The sequence below is a fragment of the Nelusetta ayraudi genome, unplaced genomic scaffold, assembly GCF_046127955.1.
Source record: "Nelusetta ayraudi isolate G7.1 ecotype Tasmania unplaced genomic scaffold, CSIRO-AGI_Nayr_v1 ptg000042l, whole genome shotgun sequence".
In the NCBI taxonomy this organism is placed as follows: domain Eukaryota; kingdom Metazoa; phylum Chordata; class Actinopteri; order Tetraodontiformes; family Monacanthidae; genus Nelusetta; species Nelusetta ayraudi.
The window spans coordinates 5366838-5387191 of NW_027466092.1; the positions used below are offsets into that span (position 1 = coordinate 5366838).

The 20354-nt window shown below is 43.2% G+C and overlaps 1 protein-coding gene and 1 long non-coding RNA gene across 2 annotated transcripts in view; both read right to left on the reverse strand.

Moving 5' to 3' along the window:
• Nucleotides 1-7019: 7019 nt before the first annotated feature.
• LOC142893344 (uncharacterized) lies at nt 7020-10908 on the reverse strand. The gene is made up of 3 exons (XR_012927692.1): nt 9680-10908; nt 7982-9070; nt 7020-7894 (listed from the first exon to the last, which is right to left on the reverse strand). It is a non-coding gene; the product is annotated as an uncharacterized LOC142893344 (long non-coding RNA).
• A 6356-nt stretch (nt 10909-17264) lies between these two features.
• Nucleotides 17265-20354, reverse strand: part of rab26 (RAB26, member RAS oncogene family) — a 70646-nt gene continuing 67556 nt past the window's right edge. The window contains exon 11 of the mRNA XM_076033833.1: nt 17265-18822. Within this exon, the coding sequence (XP_075889948.1) occupies nt 18720-18822 (103 nt within the window). The 3' untranslated portion in view covers nt 17265-18719. The remainder of the gene's footprint in view (nt 18823-20354) is intronic.

Sequence of the window (20354 nt, forward strand, 5' to 3'; positions counted from 1 at the left end):
GGCTCTTACAAAATCACAGACTGTTTGAACTGTGCACTGAGACAATGAAAATGAAATTATAAAACAGTGAGTTTTCAGTTTTCGGGTGTTTTTTTGCACAAAAGGCCGACCTCATTTTAGGGAAAGTGTCTCAATCTAGGTTACATACTTGGTTCCACATATAGGCGTTCCTCCTGGCCACGGTGATTCAGACAAAGCTCAAGACAGTCTGCTCTGGTCCACTGCATGCAAATAAACCGAGAAAAAGTCAGTTGTTTGGGAGCAATTTTCAAGGAATGCAAGAGGAAAGAACAGAAATGATGATTAGAACGAAAACAGAACATTAAGATTAGATTAAAATGTGGAGTGAGCAGAATGGAGAGGATCAGGAATGAGTACATTGTGTGTGTGTGTGTGTGTGTGTGTGCAAAAAAAAAAAAAGCAGTCGGCTCATACGCATATGTACATAAATACCACCATATCAATAAATACAACAGTCTCTGGAAGCAATTCCTTTGACAGGTTTCCATGCCAAGAGGAAGAAGATCGGGAAGATCGGGAAGACTGTATTCTGCTCCCAACCTCCTCTGTGAATACATGATCTGCTAATGTTACAACATATTCATATGAAATGTTTTCAGAGGGTATGTTCTCAGTGCGCAGTGATCAGTCAAGGTGTGAAGATTACCTCAGGATACCAGCGTCACATTAGTGCTTATAACAGTCATTTCTCACTGGTGCAATAAAATTAAGACAGTAAACAAACAAATCTGCATAAAGCTTTTTTTGGGGGGGATAATTCATGTTGCAAAGCTGCTCCTCTGGATTTCATCCAACTGTCACACTTGTGCTCTGTGCTGTCTCTGGATGAGCTGACCAGCTGACCAGCTGACCTCACCTGGCCTATCGCCTGTCTCCCCCGCCTCCCTCATCATTAGCCTGTGTTTATCCCACTTCCTTCCTTAAACATGACTGTGACGCTGCTCCCAGGCTGTCAGCTCTCCGTCCCCACCATCCTTCGCAGGACCATCAGCCTTCCCAAGGGGGCGCTACCGCTATGACCGCCACCATCATCCCTGATGTCTCGTCCCCTCTCTCTCCAAGGGAACACTTCCCCTGCACAGTAGTTTACTTTAATAACTTTACTGCACAGTGAAGTCATTAAAAGCTGTGTTGCTGTGCTGCTCGCACTGCTGGTAGGATTTGCTGGCCTGCTGGCAGCTGTCACTGCACAGTAGCAGGAGTTGGTTGGACAGCTTGTACTCGACCCAAAGCCTGTCTGGTCCCACATGGTTTGAGGCTGTAATCTATTACCTGGAAGATAATAGGCGTGGGAAGGAGACGAGCAAGTCAACTCCAAAACATTCCCCCTTAGATGGTGGTTGGGCGTGGGGCCAGCACTCCCACTCCATAAAAAAAACCTAAATAGCTACCGAGACATTGACGAAACACAAGAAATCCTTACCCCTTGGGAAAGATGCCTATACAAGCTAAAGCGATGATGACGACGTGCCTGGCAACCGAAAGGAGACAGTACGTCCGAAACTACGTCTGACCTCAAGGCAACCCACCAACATAGCGACATGGAACGCGAGGACCATGTACGCTGGGGGAAAGGCGTATGAACTGATATGCGTATAAACTCTTGCAGGGCCGTGTTGGATTCACTATGATTGTAAAAGTGCTTTGGAAAACCGAAGGCAATGATTAGATGTGGTGCTACGTCGTAGCAAAATCTAACAAAGCAGCAGACATTGACGGAACAAAGGCAGTTGTGATTGTGCAATCTATCGATAAAAGTTGATAGGTTGTTTGATAAACATGATGACGCACGTCATCAAAAAGATTGAGCTTGATTCCACCACCTGACTGAAATGGGCCAAATTTCAGTCACATCAAGTCCGGTGATGTGTTTGGACGCGGGTCTATTTTGTGGGCGAACGTGACACAGCAGCTCCACCTGCACGAGGAGCTTGTTGCTCCTGGCAACAGCAAAGCCTGTAATACCTCACCTCCGGGTCCCCGATCACATGACAGAAGTCCCTGTTTTGACATCTGCGGGTTCAGAATTGATTTGTCTCCTCTCGCTTAACGAGACTTTCGGCTTTATCCCGACACAGCGGCTTGTGGTAAATCCCGCTGAAGTGCCCACCATTGCTTCTGACTGACTTATATTTAGCACTACAGACTACCCTGATTCCAAGGGAGTTTTTATGCTCACTTTGAGTTCGTTTTCTTTTCAAAAAAAGAGTGACATTCAAAACTTTCATGCCACTTTCATGGAAGACAAACAAGAGCAATAAAAAGAAAAGGCACAACATGAACACCACAACCGATCACAGTAAAGAGGAAACCACATTATGGACTGGGAGTAGGCCAGAGTCACATCAGTGCTGGATCAGGGAGGCCATAGAGATCAGGAAGCCGGACCCTTCGGACCATCAACAGGGACGAGGGGAGCATTCATGCTCTCGCCCACCTGGAGCAGCATCCTGGAGGGTGTGAACGGACAGCGGAGGGCGTGACCCACCTGTCAAATCTGGCGAGTGGGTCACGCCCTCAATAAACATCAGCTGATACAGAAGAGTCACATACCAACATCACGTGACACTCTGATAAAACCTTAAAATCTATGTCTGAGATAGAAGAACTAACAACAGGAAGACTGAGATGGTATTAGCGGGTATAACTGACAAGGAAAACAGTATTGCAGTATTAGAGGTACTCTGTGTTCTGGCAGTACTGATCCTGGGATGGCAGATTGACTGTTGTATGAGCACACTGACACGCTAAGGCTTCATTTCCATGCAGGTACGTGTCTTAGAAAGCATCATTCCACATTTGTTTTTTGCGAGCAACTGAGCAAACACTGTGTCCACGCAGAAAGCACAGCACCCTGATCTGGAGATGGAAACAGGTGAAGATGGAAACAGGTGGAGATGGACGCAGGCATGTGGAAAAGAGAGAGAGAGCAAGAGAGAGAAGTTACAAAAAAAGCGGTCGGCTCATTATTTCCTGTTAACACGTCGGCAGGCTTTTTAGGGGTTCGCAGAGGGCAGTGGAAAAAAATAAAAAATAAGGCAAAAAAGGAAAAAGCGGCCAGGCCGTGGGCCCGTGTGCACGCTTTTGGACGTCACATGCATTTTAAGAAGCTTAAATAAGCACACGCCATGTGGGTTCGGTAAAGTATACACGGTTGCTATGGAGGAAGCGACGACGGCGGCGGCGATGACTCTTGTGAGGACGTGCAGTCAGACTCAGTGAGGAGGCTTTGTTTCAGCCACGAGGGTTCAGACTGATTGCACAGGGGTGAAGGAGCTTAGAGGAGAGAGGGAACAAGAAATTAAGATAATGAAGTAAATTACCCTGTGATTAAATAATAAAATAGAATAAAATAAAAATAAGATAAACCAATAAAAAATAAACAAAACAAAAAAATCATACTACCACGACTTTTAGTACAAACATTACTAGTAACCATAAAGCTGGCAAATATTTGAAAGGTTCCCCCTAATTTGAATCTTTAGGTTTCATCCTGGAACGTTTTTTGGAATCTTCACACAATTATTGAACTTAAAAAAAAAAAAAAAAAAAACCTCCATAGTTTGCCAGTAAACAGTATATTTTGCCCTTTGTTTACAGCCTCCAGCTAAAGCTGATGGTTTGTTTGACCTTCTGCATGTTGAGAAGGGGATTATTTGGGGGAAGTTTGTCAACAACCTTGTGAGATTTATCTGTGGCACCACACTTAAGGGAGCTCATTAGTCACAAATGACATGACATGGCAAACAAGAAAATGGGACTAAAAGCTGACTGATTGAAGAATGAGGAAAGAATACAACATGACTTAAATTAAATATTACGGCCAGTTAAAAACAAACCATAATTAAAGAAAGAAGGCAAAAGTGTTTGATTGCAGAGAGACACACGCTCGAGCATCTTTGTTTGCACACCATGCTCCCTTCAAAGCCACAGATCAAACACAGGTGTTTTCAGCTTGACAATTCAGGGAAAAGGCAAACGCCCAAAGATTTTGCCTGAGCTTCCAAATAGCAGCGAGCAGGAGAGTGATTTTTTACATTTTACATCTATGCCTGGAAACTTTTAGTTCAACTGGTGTAAGGGATGAGTTTCATAGAAAGAAGACTTCAGCTGGAAGGCTGGAATCAGTCCAAATTCAGGTCATCCTGCATACATTGTTTTGTATTCTTTAATCATATTGTCTAAGAAACCTGAAGGTTATTTTTTTTTAGTATTTTATTGTGTTGTTGTTGTTTTTTTTTGCTCAGTGATATGCTGAGCGGTGGCATGGCCTGCCAGCAAAGCTCGACTGGCGACCTAAAGTTGGAGGACAGAGGGAAATCTCACAGGAAACAGAGGAAACTAGCTTTGTGCGTAATTGTGAAAGTGAGACTCTGCAGGTGAGCACAGTCACTGTAGGTCATGTCATTAAGTGAGGTTGTCGGACAGCAGTGACGGGGGCAGCGAGCACTCCAGGTAGTCACCAATGCTGCGCTGTGCGTCACGGTGCAACTCTGCCTGTCGTAGAGTTCATTTCTGCGCTTGGTTTGCCCTGTTTTTATGCCCATGCAGTGCAGCCGTCACTCCCTCCTCCCACTGCAACACAACAAATGGCAACAAGTGGCTTAAAAGGTTTGATGCGGCATAGACTCTTAGCTGTGCGGCTGAACGTCTATCTTCAACATTATTACCATTCAGCTATCCTCCCATCCAACAGCAAAGTGCCAAGAGGTGCCAGCGTCCAGCCTCTCAGAGGCCAATGACTTTTCAGACTTTTTTAGAGGACTTGAAAGTGCGACACAGCCATTCTGGACAGTTGGCCAGGCAGTTAATACTGTGTAATTAGCCAAAGCTCTCATCAGCTATCGCTGTTGGTGGTGTTGTTGCGAGGGACGGACGCTCTGTGCCTTTGGATGATTCATCTGTTTGCGCTCAAAGAAAGTTCCGAACATTTGAGCTCAGCCAAAAATAAATAAATAAATAAATACATTTAAAAAATGAAAGGCTCAGTTTTCCATGGAATGATGTCACATTTTGAGTGAAAAAATACTTAGGGCAGATGATCTGTGTTTGTGTGTGTGTGTGTGTGTGTGTGTGTGTGTGTGTGTGTGTGTGTGTGTGTGCAGGACCAGCGTCAACAGCAAGAGCAGGAAGAGTTTCAACTGAATTAAGTAAAAACCCTCAACTCTACTGAATGCCCATGACTGAGTTGTTGCCACATGCAGTAAAATCAAGAAATGCAGAATCAAGGTTGATCAAATTGCAAACAAAAAAAATTAAGAAATCTTTTTAGTTTTTTAGTCAAGTTAATGCAAATAGATAATGAAATAATATCTGACACTGTAGTGAAAATTAGTGTTAGAGTCATTTCCCACAAGTCACCAGTCTTGGCATCTACACGACCCCACGATCTCCTGTCAAGTTCATCGTCGTGTAGCAGATGCAGAGCTACACAAACCTCCATGACTGGTTTCTGGTTGATTTCGTACTGGCTGGTCTTTTGCTGTCGGGTCCACATGCCATGATGCAACCAGTGACCACTGGAAACTCTACAGCAAACAGGTGCTTTATATTCAGCGACGCAATGGATACATGAATCAATGCAGTATTGAGTCGCGGGTGAACAGGTTTACTGTGTTCGGGGGCGTCCTCGCTGCCAGTGCACTGAGGGCGATACCTCCATGAGTCACAAGCACATGACATGTTGGAATCTACTGTGTGTTCTTTCCTGCCACCTTGATCAAGCGATGTTTGACTTTGATTATTACGATTAGATTAGATTAGATTAGATTAGATTACAGATGAGACATTGAAACAATGTCACAAACTCAACAAATGGGTGAATCAGTAAAATAATCAAAGAGTTGTCAACAGTTCAGTTGAACACATTTGTATCAGTAGGCAGTAGATAACACACACACACACACACACACACACACACACGCAGGCAGGCAGAAATCAGGCAGTCACACAGGCAGGAAACAGGCAAAACCCAAAGTCGATAGGCAAACTGTCTTACACAAGAGGCAATCGGGGAAACAAGGTGAGGAAGGCTTGAAGCAGAGGATAAATACAAATGGGAATTGAACATTGGTCTAACAAGTCCAGGTGGAGGAGTCAATAAAGAAGAGGTGGAAAAAAAAAACACAGAAAATAAAATTTAAATGGAAAAATGATAAAACACAAAAATAATACCACATTTTTGAACACGGTAGACCAACAGAGTCCCCTCATAGTCAGCACTCAATCCAACCACCTCAAGCTAGACAATGCCAATATCAAAAAGCCTTGTAATAACATAGGAGTAGCAGAAGTAATAGTAGTACTAGCAGTAATAGTATTCTTTACAATAACATTGGGTTGTGGGTTATCAATTTAATTCCCATCTGTACTATTATCATTGAATTACACACTGGGACGTCATCAATGTTGCTATGCTAAAATTAACATGGGCTAATCTGTTATGACTCGGTGCTCTTTATCACGGTGGCAAGATGTCAAAATATTTGTCTCCCTCCTCTCCTCCTTCCCTTCAAAGTAAAACTGGCTGTCATTGTTTGATTTTCTTAATGCCTCTGTGAACAGAATTCATACATTTAAGCTCCAAACAGAGTGGTGATGGAATCCGTTGAAAACACTGTCTATGGCAGTTTAGCAAGACGGCTGTTTTTTTTTTTTTTTGTGATGTCCCAAATCTTTAATCAAGTTTTACAAACTATGGTTCTCCTCGGCTACATCAGACCTTTTTATTTTTTTATCATATTTAAAATATTTATTTTACAATATCGTTGCTGCAAAAAGAAAGTAAGTGTACTATGAAGGGAGAAGAGGGCTGACAAAAGTTAACACACACACACACACACACACACACACACACACACACATAATGCATATTAGCCAAGCCAGACAGGACAAAGGCAGCCAACGATTGGGAGATGCTGCTATGGCAACTGTCTATATTGATAGCTGCTGCTGGTGTGTGGGGATTTGGAAGAGCACCGCGGTGCTGACAGACGTGCAGGTGGTGCCAGTTCCCAGGCAAATCCTAGTCATGAAACTATTTTCCAAAAAAATGGAAATTAAGCGGGTCTACATTTTTTGATCTTTTAGGACGTGTTGTGGTTTTGCATTATTTCTCCTGTTTTCATGCTAAGCTATCATAGAACAGTCATCTCAGTGATTTTCAAATCTTTTTTTTTTTTTGGTTCCGTTTCATTTTTTTCTTACTTGTCATATACTGACGCGGAATCTGTGAACTTCCCTCCTGGAATCAGTTGATTCACAAATTCCAGATTTTGAGTGGCTAAAGAAATCAGACGTGGAAGATGATTGATGATGGATGGTTGGTTGGTTGGTTCGTTGTGTTGTAACGTCGTTATAGCTGCGTGTGATTCAAAAAGCTTCGATTTCTCCTCCAGTCTGTTACGTGTTCTGCCTCTGTAAGAGCGCAGCGAGGTCCAGGAAATCCCAAACGCTAAAGTCAGATCCCCAAAGTGCTTGGGAAGTGAATTGAGGACACTTCAGTTGAACCAGAGCTGGGAATAGATTAACATTAAATGTGTTTGTGTGTATGGGGATGAACGAGAGACGCAAACATTTCCCAGTGTGACTCATGTTGACATTTCAGTCAGCAGGTCATGGACACTGGATCCCTACAGCAGCTGTATTGAGGGCAGCAAATTGCCTTTCAACCCCCCAGTAAAGAAGAGAAAGGTGGGATCGCAGGCTGATAAAGAGATCGAGCAAACAATCAAACACTTTATTCATCCCAGAGGGCCAATTTAAAAAGCATAATGAGCAGCGTTGGAGACAAACATCAGACAACATAAAATAAAAATGTAATAAAAATAAAATAATAAAATAAAACATTCAAAAGTACTTCAGTTAAAAAATCCTGATGCTCTGTGCATCACATTAAAGTTGCTACATGGCTCTGTGAGAAACCCAAAACAGCTGAGATAGATTCCATTTCACCATAAACAGACAAAAAATCCTGCTGCTTCTACGAAATTTGAAAAAGAGAAAAAAAAAAAAAAAAAAAAAAAGCACCCTTACAATCATCAGCGGCAAAGTGCTTGTACGCTGTTTTCCCCCCCCTGGACACTGAATGATATCGCAAACACATTAGGGAAACGTAGAGAGAAATGGCACATCGTGGTTCAAAGGTTTTCAGCGATAGGCTCTGAATCTGCTTCTTCTCACGCTAAAAATACTTCCAACCTTTTCCAGCTCATTAGGCGGACGAACCCCTCTTGGGAGTCGCTCAGCCGCCTGCTCTCTCGACATCCACGCATGCCAGAGAGCATCAGAGTGGCGATCGGGAGGAACGAGGGTCCAGCCGCAATAGCAGACACGTCCGTTTTTAACCGCCCTAATCAGACTCGGAGTCAAAGAACATCTACCGTGGAGCCGTGTCGCCGTTGACACGGCGGTGACAGAGGGCGCCGCCACCCCTGGCCCCCCCCCACCCCACCCTCACCACCTCAACCACCACCTTTTGTTATCGCTGCGGTATCAGAGCCTCGCAATCGTGCAATCACTCCCTGAAACCTGCCTCCGCTCTTAGCCTTTCCGCCCCCCCCTGTCACTCTGCAGGTCCTTGGGGGAAGCGGCGGAGACAGAAGGGTGTAAAAATAGACCCGGACGGTTGAGATGCCGGCTGGACACAGCAGGCCCGCTCAATCCCCCTCCCCAGGACGGAGAGGCCAGCGGAGACGGGTTGAAAGGAGTCGGTGGGAACTCGTTTGAAATACGGGTCAGCAGCTTCTCTATATGTGATTGCGGCCCAGCGGAGAGGCTGGATGTATTAGCGGCTCCTGTTCATGGCACTTTGCACTCGGTGCCAGGAGATGAAACAGCCCGCATCCATGTAATCCATCCATTATCTTTCACAGGCGCGAATATGAATGAAAAATAGCGGATCAGTTTTCCTCGTCGCTTTCTGCCGCATGTGCACGGCGCCCAGCTGGAAACTATCCACTATTGCCATGGTTGCAGAGGTGGTTTCACTGTGTCGCCGCCGAGAGCAGCATGGATCCCACACGTCTTGACCAGGGGCAGGCGGCTGTTCCTTAAGAAAAAAATATTAAGCTGCAATGATAACAATGGACTTCATAGAGTGTCAGATTAAACAGATTTTTGTGATGTAGAAAGTCGAGCAAAAGCCAAACGTCTCGTTTAACAGAAAAGGACAGCCCGTCTTGAAGATAGATAGATAGATAGATGGATAGATAGATAGATGGATGGATGGATGGATGGATGGATAGATAGATAGATAGATAGATAGATAGATAGATAGATAGATAGATAGATAGATAGATAGATAGATAGATGGATGGATGGATAGATAGATAGATAGATAGATAGATGGATAGATGGATAGATAGATAGATAGATAGATGGATGGATGGATGGATGGATAGATAGATAGATAGATAGATAGATAGATAGATAGATAGATAGATAGATGTTCATCATGCATTCAGTGTTACTACTGCTCCATAAAGTCTTTTAAAAAGCCTTTTATACTTAACAAAAATGCATTAGATGAAGTCAATGGAAACAGCATAAGTTGTAACAACTTCCACTAAAAGCAGCAGTGGTATATGTGTGTGTTTTTAAAGAGTACTTCTCAATTTTAAAGCTTAAAATTTGCTTGGAAACACACTGAGTGACTCACCGTCACGTGGACAGAGACCAAGGTTAGGAGGAAGCAAGGATTCTTTTTGTCCCACCTCCCACCTCAGTCAGACCCAGCAAAGACTTTGCTGCCCACGGCTGCCTGTGAATTTATTATCACGCTACAAAATATTCTCAAAATCTGTACATATTCGTGTCTCGTGCATCAAGAGACTCCTGCGTGTTGTTTTGACAGCGGTGCCTCTACTTCCTCCTCCTCACGCTGCCTGATGTTATCAGCCGAATGTGAGCGAGGGAGGAACCCGTGGATGAACACACACAACAGAGGAGGAGACATGTGGCCGGTCATGACTGCTCAACAGAAAGGTAAACAATGAAGCAGAGCCATGGTGTGTGTGTGTGTGTGTGTGTGTGTGTGTGTGTGTGTGTGTGTGTGTGTGTGTGTGTGTGTGTGTGCTGAGTCAAGAGGACAAGGTTGTTTCGCCTTTATTCATAATAGCTGATGCCAAACACCAACTGATGGTCATTGGTCAGAAGTAAAATCAATGTATTTCTCTGTGGTGACCAGATTTTGTGAACTGATACTCTTCTATTCTTCTATTTGTCCCACTTTGCAGGCATGACGTGCCACTTTGGTAACTTTGACATATGATCCCTGTGGAGTCACAAAACGTGGGATACACTTCACTGGCCATCCTATGCTTTGGCTCCCACCGTAACTGTGTATTCCCAGTCATATTGTGAATTCATTCGGCTAAGCAGTCCATGGAAGCTAGTCTGTCATTCATACTGTGTGTCTTCCATGAAAAGAAAAAAAAAAAAAAAAAAAAAAAAAACATTGGTAAAGGAAACCAGCAGGAAGATGATTTCAGGAATTGCTCTCCAGAACTGGACAGGTTGTGGTTGTTCTTGCAGAAATGAATGTTAATCAGCCTCATCCAGCCAGCCAGATTTGTTAATACAATAGAAACATTCAGGAAAACACAAAAAGCACAGGATGTGTGTGCTTGAATGTATCTCTAAGTCAGAACTCAAGCTGGAGTGTAAACTTCATTGTGAATTAGAGAAGGTTGTGTTGAAATATGCTCTTTCCATCAAACTTTCTGACGTTCTAATTTCTCACTGTAGCCCCGTCTGCTCCTACACCTTGGCTTTGGTTACTTAAAAGTCCAATCCAGCGGTGTTCCACCGTTCTATTAGAGGGAACACACCCGCCCACAACTGTATTTATATGAAAATGTTGAGTTACTTGGTAACATCACATGGCAGCAACTCACTTAGGCATGTTGACGGGGCGAAGACGACCTGCAGAAGATCAAAATGAGCATTGAAAATGGGGATTGAAGAGACTTTAGGGATTTTCACGCGCAGCCATCTCTTGGGTTTACAAAGAATGGCCCCAAAAGGAAAATATCCAGTGAGCAGCAGATGTTCAGAGGAAAATGCCTGATAAAATAAATAGTTATAGACCACAGAAAGGTTAATGGTAACCCCTGGTTACAACCAAGGTATCAGAACAGAATACCCTCTCTGAGCACACCACACCTCCAACCTTGAGGAGGTGTAAATGTATACTATATTTACAGTCACTGACCAATTTATTCGGTACCTGTTTCTGGGAACAGGTACCTAATAATGTGGCTGGTGAGCGTGTAGATCAGGGGTGGGCAAACTTTTTGACTGGTGGGCCACAATGGGTTCTACAAGGGGCCTATAAAAATGTATGAGGGATAGGCAAAACACATCATGTAGCTTTAATGTCTATTGAAAATGAACAAAAGCAAAGTTACAATAAAATATGTATCTTTGAAGCCCCACAGTATTTTGCTCTTTATTGAAATGACTCTTAAAACACTGAAAACATAGATGTAATATAGCTTTTTCATGACTTACTTACTATCAATGTCATTTCTTAAAGTTCGGCGGGCCGGATTAAAAAGCTTAACGAGCCGCATATGGCCCCCGGGCCGTAGTTTTCCCAGGCCTGGTGGAGATCCACTGGGTCTCACCCAGTTGAGTGAACCTGACATTTAGTACCACAGTAAAACAAACTTCCTTCACAGTGTACACAGTACAACAGCCATTTCACCGCATTGCGAGAAATGGCTGTTGTTGTTTTTCTTAAATTCTCAGGAGACGAAGGCCAGTGGTTAATAAGCCTCTGATGTCAGGCGTAAAATCTCCAAATGAAACCAGCATCCTCCTCGAAATGCCGTCGTGCGCTGACCACAGTTTCATTTCATAAGCAGCTGAGAACCAGGTCAGGCCATTTTATGTAACAGTGCAGAGCAATACCGCAGGGGGTTTGTGTGTCTGTGGTGAAACCCATCCATCCATCCATCCATGTTCAATGCCTGCTTCGTCCAGCACTCAGGGTCGCGGGGGTCTGCTGGAGCCTATCCAAGCCGTCATGGGGCGAAGGCAGGGCGACACCCTGGACAAGTCTCCAGTTCATCACAGGGCCACATAGAGACAAACAACTGTTCGCTGTCTCACGCACTCACACACACCTACAGTCAGTTAGGGTTTCCAATTCTCCTCACATGCATGTTTTTGGACTGAGGGAGGAAGACGGAGAACCCGGGCGGAACCCACACAGACACATGGAAAACATGCAAACTCCACACAGAAAGGCCCCAGGCCCGGAATCGAACCCGCAACCTTCTTGCTGTGAGGCGACTTCCCCAACTTATCTTTTCTGCCCCCTTTTTTTTGGCCAAACGCAAGATGAAGCCAGTCGCATTTCAACACACCCCAACACACACGGACACACACAGCCCACATGGCTTTGTTTGGGTTTTCTCCGGTCACTGTAGCTCGGTGGAGTGGACTGCTTGGCAACCGGTGATGGATGAGCCACTAACACGCACAATCGGACACACGCGCTGGGGCCTGTGGAGGAGAGCCATCGGGGTTACGCTGCCCTCGGGAAGGGCTAATGACACGGAGAGCGAGTGGTGCAACAGATGTCCCCTCGCTAAGTCATATGAGACCTCTGCCCCGCACCCACACAGAGCTACGACTCCACTATTTACTTATTCACACCAGTGCTCGCATTCACACACCTTTGCCAAACCTGGACGCCTTCTTCCCCCCATTTGATGGGTTGTTTTTTTTTTTTCCTAGGATGGAAATATAAATGAATGAGTGGATTTTTTTTTTTTGTTTAACTCACTCAGGTTGCAATTCGCTCCCCCAACGGAGCCGGTGTGAGATCGAGTCATGTGCTTTCCACATGATGGGGATTTAATGAAGGGGAATTTGTGCAGACTGCGGCTGCACTCTGTCACCTCCACCAACCAGCACACAGGAGCAAAGCGAGCAGAGAGATCAGTCGCACCACCACCACCCCCACCCCCCACCTCCACCCCCTTATAAAATAATTCCCCAGATGCCTTCATGTGCCGGCGTGATAGTGATTACGCACCGTGATGCACATTATACACAAGTGATGCTGATCCACCATATGTGAGAACAACATGTCACAGCCCTCCTTTAAAGGAAAGGCATATGTCCCCTAAAAAGCAGTTGATGTGTATTTATGAACGTTATGTGCGTGTAGTAGAATAGGTAACTTGCTGTTTTTGCCAATTCAAAGGAAATCATTTTTTGTTTTTTATCAAAAGCTTCACCTTTTACTTAAATATACCAAATAACACATCTCTTAATATTATTCAGGCCTGATTTTCATGTTTACTATTGATCCAACGTGACACTAAATTCGCTCTATAATTGTTTCAATAGTAAAACTTGTTTATATAACTTGTCAGTAAGACAAATGTTTTACTTCTAATCGCTATTCCTCTTTTCAGGAAACGGTGTGTGTAAATGCACCCTTTGTGATGTCAGAAAGGTGGCACATTCCTCACCCAGGTCAGTGTCAACACAGTCTTCCAAACGTGGAAGGTACAAAAAGCGGCACTTGTAGTGAGAAGCTGAAACAAGGCATAAGCGAAGTAAGCGACGGCGTAGGGCCCCAAGGCCACTAGGGGGCCCCCAAGAGCAATAACAATATTCAATTTTTTTTTATTTTTTTTTAATTAATGATGAGTTCTACATGATCAAAGATATATTATTGTACAAAAACACACTTTCAACAGAGTGCAGCAGCTGATGTAGACCTAGTGATTCTTAATGCCTCTGTAGCTAAAGCTTAGCTGTGCCTGGGGCCTCCTGCCAAGACAAAAAAAAAAAAAAAAAAAGTGTAACGGCGGCTCCCGACAAGGGCCACAAAATCAAATTTTGCTAAGGGTTAGCCCTGCTGAAACTCAGCATTTTTCTTTTCTTACTCGCAAAAAAAAAATCAATTCATTCTTGAATTTATGTATTTACAACCAGATCAAAGTCAAATCCAAGCCCCACCTGGCAACAAGACATTACTGCTGAATTATAGCAGGCTGAGAGAAACGAATGTGTGTTGGAACACACCTCTACGTGTGCAGTATACAGGACAAACTGAACGGACTCTTGCAGTGTTGCAGTCTGAGCTCATCAGAGATTCAACCATGACAGTGCAGATTCAAAGCAACTGTGACGCAATAAAATTTTGGCCAACGAATGTTTGATGAACATACATTTAAAAAGAAAAAAAAGAGAGAGAGAGAGAGAGAGATCAGTTTATAAGGCATTAAGAGACTAATCATATTTATTAAAGCCGTTGTTTAAAGTGTTTTGTTAGTTGGTTTTATTACTCGGTACTTGACGTCAAGAGCTGCGAACTTGTAGGATAAGGGTGACCCCTGCTGGTTAGCAAAATAAATACAGCTGACAACTTTCTAATCGTTCCTGTCTCATGATTAAGGACATACGTTGTTTTTTAATTTGTCCATTTAAATACACGTTATCTAAATAAAGAATTTATATTAAAAAAAAAAAAAAAAAGTCACTTGCTTTTTCCCTTGTAGACGATGATGTCACGCAAATGTTTCACTGTTGTGTGTCCTGTTTGTCACAAAAGGAATAAATATCCTCCACAAAAGGATTTATGAGCCTGAGCTTTTCTGGCAGGTACTCAATATTTCATTTTAAAACTGAACCCAACAGCTTTATTTCCCGGCTTCAAACACGTTTCTGCATACAAACTTCCATATAATAAAATAAAATAAAATTAGGTTTCTAATGCTTGTGGTATCTCTTAAACACCTTCAAATGTACTATTTAATATCTAATCCTTTTTAAAGCAAACAACTAACACACAACAGAAACTGTGCCTGCAATCTAAGGTCAGTAAACTACTGAGTGTGGAAATTATGTGAAGTGGAAAAAAAAAACTTTTAACATTATTTCAGAATTAACCTGAGTTTTTTGTTTTGTTTTGTTTTGTTTTGCCACCTGTACTGTCTTTTCATGTTTTTGTCAGGCAGTTTGTGCTGTCAGACTGCACAAAGCCTCTTTTCATTCTTCCAAACACAATCCTTATTCAACTTGCAAAATGAGGTTTCTTATTGAACCGTTGTTCCCTCGCCAGGGTCACTATGTCCTCCTGCTTTCCTACCTGCATTTTATCAAATGATCATTCTGTGCTGTGTGAAGCTGACCCGTTCCCTCCACCTGTTCTGGTCACTGCGTCCCCTCCTCTCTCTCTCCGTCATTCCGTCCACTTTCCTCCATGTTATTCCACGCCACGGCAGAATGCCACGGCCTCGAGCAGGCTAACGGGGCTTATGTGGCTGAAGATGGGACACTTGTTTAAAGAACATCATTTCACTGTGTTCTAGAAACATTCAAAAAAAAAAAAATTCCAGGTCCTGCCCACACAGTTGGCTTCAGGTTAATCCTGCTATGAAATCTGCCCAGCTAACCTTTTTGGTTATGTTTCCAGCTCAGAGGGACTGGTAGCGGTGCACAGTATTCTGAAGCAGGTTGAAAGATTAGCACAGTAGCGTGTTTTCTTCTGAACTAGATAAATAAATCAGTGCTCAGAAAGGTCACGAGTTCACACAGAGCTCACGAGTTCACACAGAGCGGAACAGTTTGGAGAAGTTGGACGTCAGCTCATATAGAGAGAGCCCACCAGAATGATTAGAGAGTCAGAAATCTGCAGCCAACAAAGACCAATCTGTTCGTTGGCTGTCCTCCAGACCTCCTGACTGCCACTTTACCCAACATCCTTCTACTGATGTGTTCACTGTCCCCCCTCTGAACTTGTCTTTTCCTCAGTGCCAGCATCTCTAAGCCATACTGCCACAATCTCTGCTCCCTCCAGTGTTTCGTGCAACTCTTCTTTCAACCTTGCTGAAAGTCTTTTCACCACACTTCACCCATTCCAGCCTGCTTGCACACACTTCTTCACCTCATTTCAACACTCTTTGTTGACCCTGAGTACTTCCTGTCTCTCTCGTTCTTTAAATCTCTGCACTCTATAACCCCAGTGCAACCACCTTGCTGCAGGTAACCGTCATTCCTCTCCCACCTGCTGTTGCTAAGAGATCGCGATGTCGTCTGCAAACATGATACAGCGGTTCCTGTCGGACCTCCTCTGTCAGCCTGTCCATCATAAAACTCTGAGCCGATCCTTGATGTGGTCCCACCTCCACTTTGTCCTCTCCTTTGTTACAACAGGAGACACCAGCACTGTCCTCCACACGGCACTGTGCTGCATACCATTATTTTAGCACTACATGCCAGAGAGGCCGATAACCAAATTCAGGAATGTTCATTTACAGCTTCCTCAAACTACCTGAACAATGCCAGCGCGGTGAATTGTGTTGTTATAATCTTTGAAATTTAGGTTATAACTCCATTCATTGATCCATATTAGATCAGCCATCACTCAGTATTCTATATTGCATCCTCCTCCAATACATCAGCTATTGCGTGGAAATTCTAATCAACCATTAACCCAATCATTTTAGAACAAAGAAAGAGAAAATCAGTACTAGTATGGTATTGAGGATATCTAATCAACATTCTATCATTACTACATAATATTATATATGGTCCAAATGTAAAATTCGAAATTGTCTTTCTCTTGCCTCACAGCAAGAAAGTTGTGGGTTCGATTCCGGGCCTCGGGCCTTTCTGTGTGGAGTTTGCATGTTCTCCCTGTGTCTGTGGTGAATTGGAAACACTTAATTGTCCGATGTTGTGTATGTGAGTGAGAATGTTTCGTCTTTGTTTGAAAATGGTTGGATGGATGGATGCACGGATGGATGGACACAATAAGCCTTGGCTTAAGCCCCTTGTTGGTTATGAATTTTCTTTCAATTACCAAAATAAACTACACTGAACTAAAACAAACTTGAAATTCACTCAGTTATTGTTAGTGTCACCACACAAATATTATTATTTTGTAATTGATAATTCTACTGCATTCAGCATCAAGGGGGTCTCCAGTCTATCCCCTCCGTCACTATGAGAGAGAGACTATCAACAATAAGAAATTACCAGATGTACATACCCCATTGTGTCTTTCTAATCAATAAGAACACCCTGGCATTTCACTGAATTTGTCTGATGAGCGAGCACACACGCACACAACTGTTTGAATGGATCTCTGTCGTCTCCATACTCCAATTCGATGCAGTAGTTGCAATGACAAAATCTTACCAGGTGGTGGAAGTGTAGATCCGTGTGTGAGCGACATTTATTGCGTTTAATGATGTTCAATGATGATCAACGGGGAATAACAACACAGTCAACGTTTATTGTATACTGGAACTTGACACAAATACAAATGATTCTGTTGTTGATACAATATACAGATGGAAAGTTTGCAAGAAGTCGATCACTTCAGGTAAGAATAAAAACGTTCTATCTACTGCAAGATTTGTAAAGCAATATTCAGTGATAACATTTCTGGGAATTCATACAAACTGCGGCCTACGGTACCACTGTTACCAGGACATAAGGCAGTTTAAAACAAAATTCACACAAATCAAAGAAAAAGAAACTTGTAACTGAGTCATGAGCTGTATTTACACTGCTGGGCCAACACATGAGAGTACAATTACTCCTATCTTTATTTGGTCATCAAGTGACATCAAAGCTATGTCACTGTACAGGTTTTCAGGTAACCAAAGCCTGGCTAATCAAATAGTTTTAAATGATGTGTACAGTGTGCTTTTCTGTTTAGAAAGCAATGACCACAGCATGTCAGAAAGTGCAGAACATCATAGCCTAAAGCTTTATCTACAAATGTACCTCTGGAAAGGAAAACAGTCTTTAGAGTCTATAGAGTGTCCTTGTCAAAGAATGGAACAAATCTGTAACACTATCAAGTTTTTCTATCCTTAACTTTTAGGATAGAGAAAGAAAATACAGTAGGTTTTAAGGTGTAAGTGATAGTTTTTTCAAACTACTGTCTGCAGCAGAGGGTTCTAACTAAACATCAGAGATGCTGTTACTGCGGAGCTGTTGAAGTCGGGGGCTGATGGACTTTGAAGCTCTCGCGGTTCCACTCACGTGAACGAGTTCTGACCCGAATGAATAATAATGATTTTTATCGTTGTCATTCCCTCCATCCCACAAAGCATTAAAACCAGAAATGATATGACCACTTCCGAACAGTTGGCATATAAAGCAATAACACAGCCGCAATGATGAGATGCTGGACCACGATACACCCATTAAAAATAGTCAGAACGTTGTATATTTACAGCACACGGCGCCTGTGAGAGTGATGCTGTGTTCAAATATGTCAATGGGATCCATTGATTCCTATTTAACAAGATGGAGGCTTGTTTGCTGCAAAGAGTTACGACATCTTTAAAGACCGTTTATAGAGTTTTGTGACGATGGTCATTTATAAACACAGAAGAACATAATTGCAGACGTTCAAAACACAACACAGCACGCCTACTGGGGAATAAATCAGACAAGCCGTGAAGTCAATGTACAAGTATTTGTGTCCGAGTGTGTCTGTACATACGTTTGCATGTGCATTCATGTGGATTCAGCAGGAGTTATTTTACATTCACAGTTGCAGGGGTGAAGGTGGGTTGGCAGAGAGAATTTCATTTCAACTCTCAGACACACGCACACACGCACACGCGCGCACGCACACGCACACGCACACACACACACACACACACACACACACACACACACACACACACACACACACACACACACACACGGGTCTACGAACGGCAGCAGCCGACCGTCCTCATCTCTTTGTCGACGTACTCCTTCAGCTGAAACTTTGGCTCGTCAGGCTCCTTCATGGTCCTGTGCTTCAGTTCTCTGGTAGAGACAAACAGCACATAGACAGGTCGCTGCGCTGACTCTCTGCTAGCTGCCAGCGGAGACGGAGCACCATTCAATAAACTGTACGCTCAATTTGTATCAACGTCAGTGCGGGACGGTTAGTGGGACACATTGCTAAAGCAGCTGAGAGATTTCAAAATATGTGGCTGCCGGGCTCTCAACTACTCCAACGGGGTTGCTCTAATGCATACGAAGGTGTGAGGTTTCAGGGTTTCATCACTTTACCCTGACATCTCAACTAATTTAAGAAAGGGAGCACCCTAAGTGACACCCCAGGAAATGGGAGTTAACATCAATGATGGCCTTTCCTGGAAGAGAATCTAATGATGATGCTGTCTGCAGGATGGTTCATTTAGCCTGTTCACCATTTAGCATTAATCTATAAATAATGCCATAATGACCACGAACATTAAGCTACAGAGGGGGATAAATACAGTGTGCAAATAGTGATTTTTTTTTTTCTCCAAAACCTTTCCACTAGGTGCTGCAAAATCTCTGTACTCTAACGGGAGCCAAATGTTTCACATCTGTTTGATGCGAAACATCAGCCATTTCTATTAAACATGGATTGAAATATTTAAGTCCATCCATCTATCTCTCATGTAAAACACAATATAATCGTATCTGAGGCAATTCCCCAACGGCTCAACAGCGCTGGAAAAAAAATACAAATAAATCCACTTAACACATCTGCAATGACTTGAAGAAGCACTCCTGACCACTAGATGGTAATAAAACGCAGAGCATGCACGGTGAACCTATTTTGTTTAGGCAGTGCATTTCCAGTGGAATATGAAAGAGGCAGATGCGGTGTGGACTGACCCACGCTGTCTGAACATCAAGCCTTATTTCTGCTGTGAAATGGTGCGGAAGTGCAAAGTCATCATCAGGTTCTAACTTAGAGCAACAGAGTAACATTTTAGCCACAGAGTTTCAAGTAAATTCTTATTACATTTTTTTTTTCTAATTAGTAATACACGTTTGTGATAATTTGACACAATAATAGAAGATATTAAAGGCAGAAGTTATCTACAAGGTTTTCACTTCACCTGCTTCAAACCAAGCTACTTGAGCGCATGTGCAAAAGCAGGACGTAAAGTGTGAGGATAGAAGCTGACAGAACACAGCGGCCAATGTGGATTTTGTAGGATCAAAGCAGCAGGTAAAAAAAAATCAATCAAAAAAAAAAAAAAATCAACATTCTCTTCACAGAAATGGTGCTGAAGTGCTAAAACTACGAGCAGGACGGAGCCGAGCGGTCTCATGCGTCTGGTTGTGTGCTGCTTTTGCATGCCAGACTGCCGGTGCTATTCTTGGTAACACCCCACCATGGCAGCCTGTTACCATAACGAGCCTGAACGCGAAACAACTCCCACACAAACTGTCCAGCTCGACACATTTAAGCGAAACACGCTCTCAAATAACAGCCCTCGCCATTAAGCAGCACCGTCTTCCCAACGAGATAACTTGGGAGCGCACGCTCATCCCATTAAAAGCTGAATGGCTAA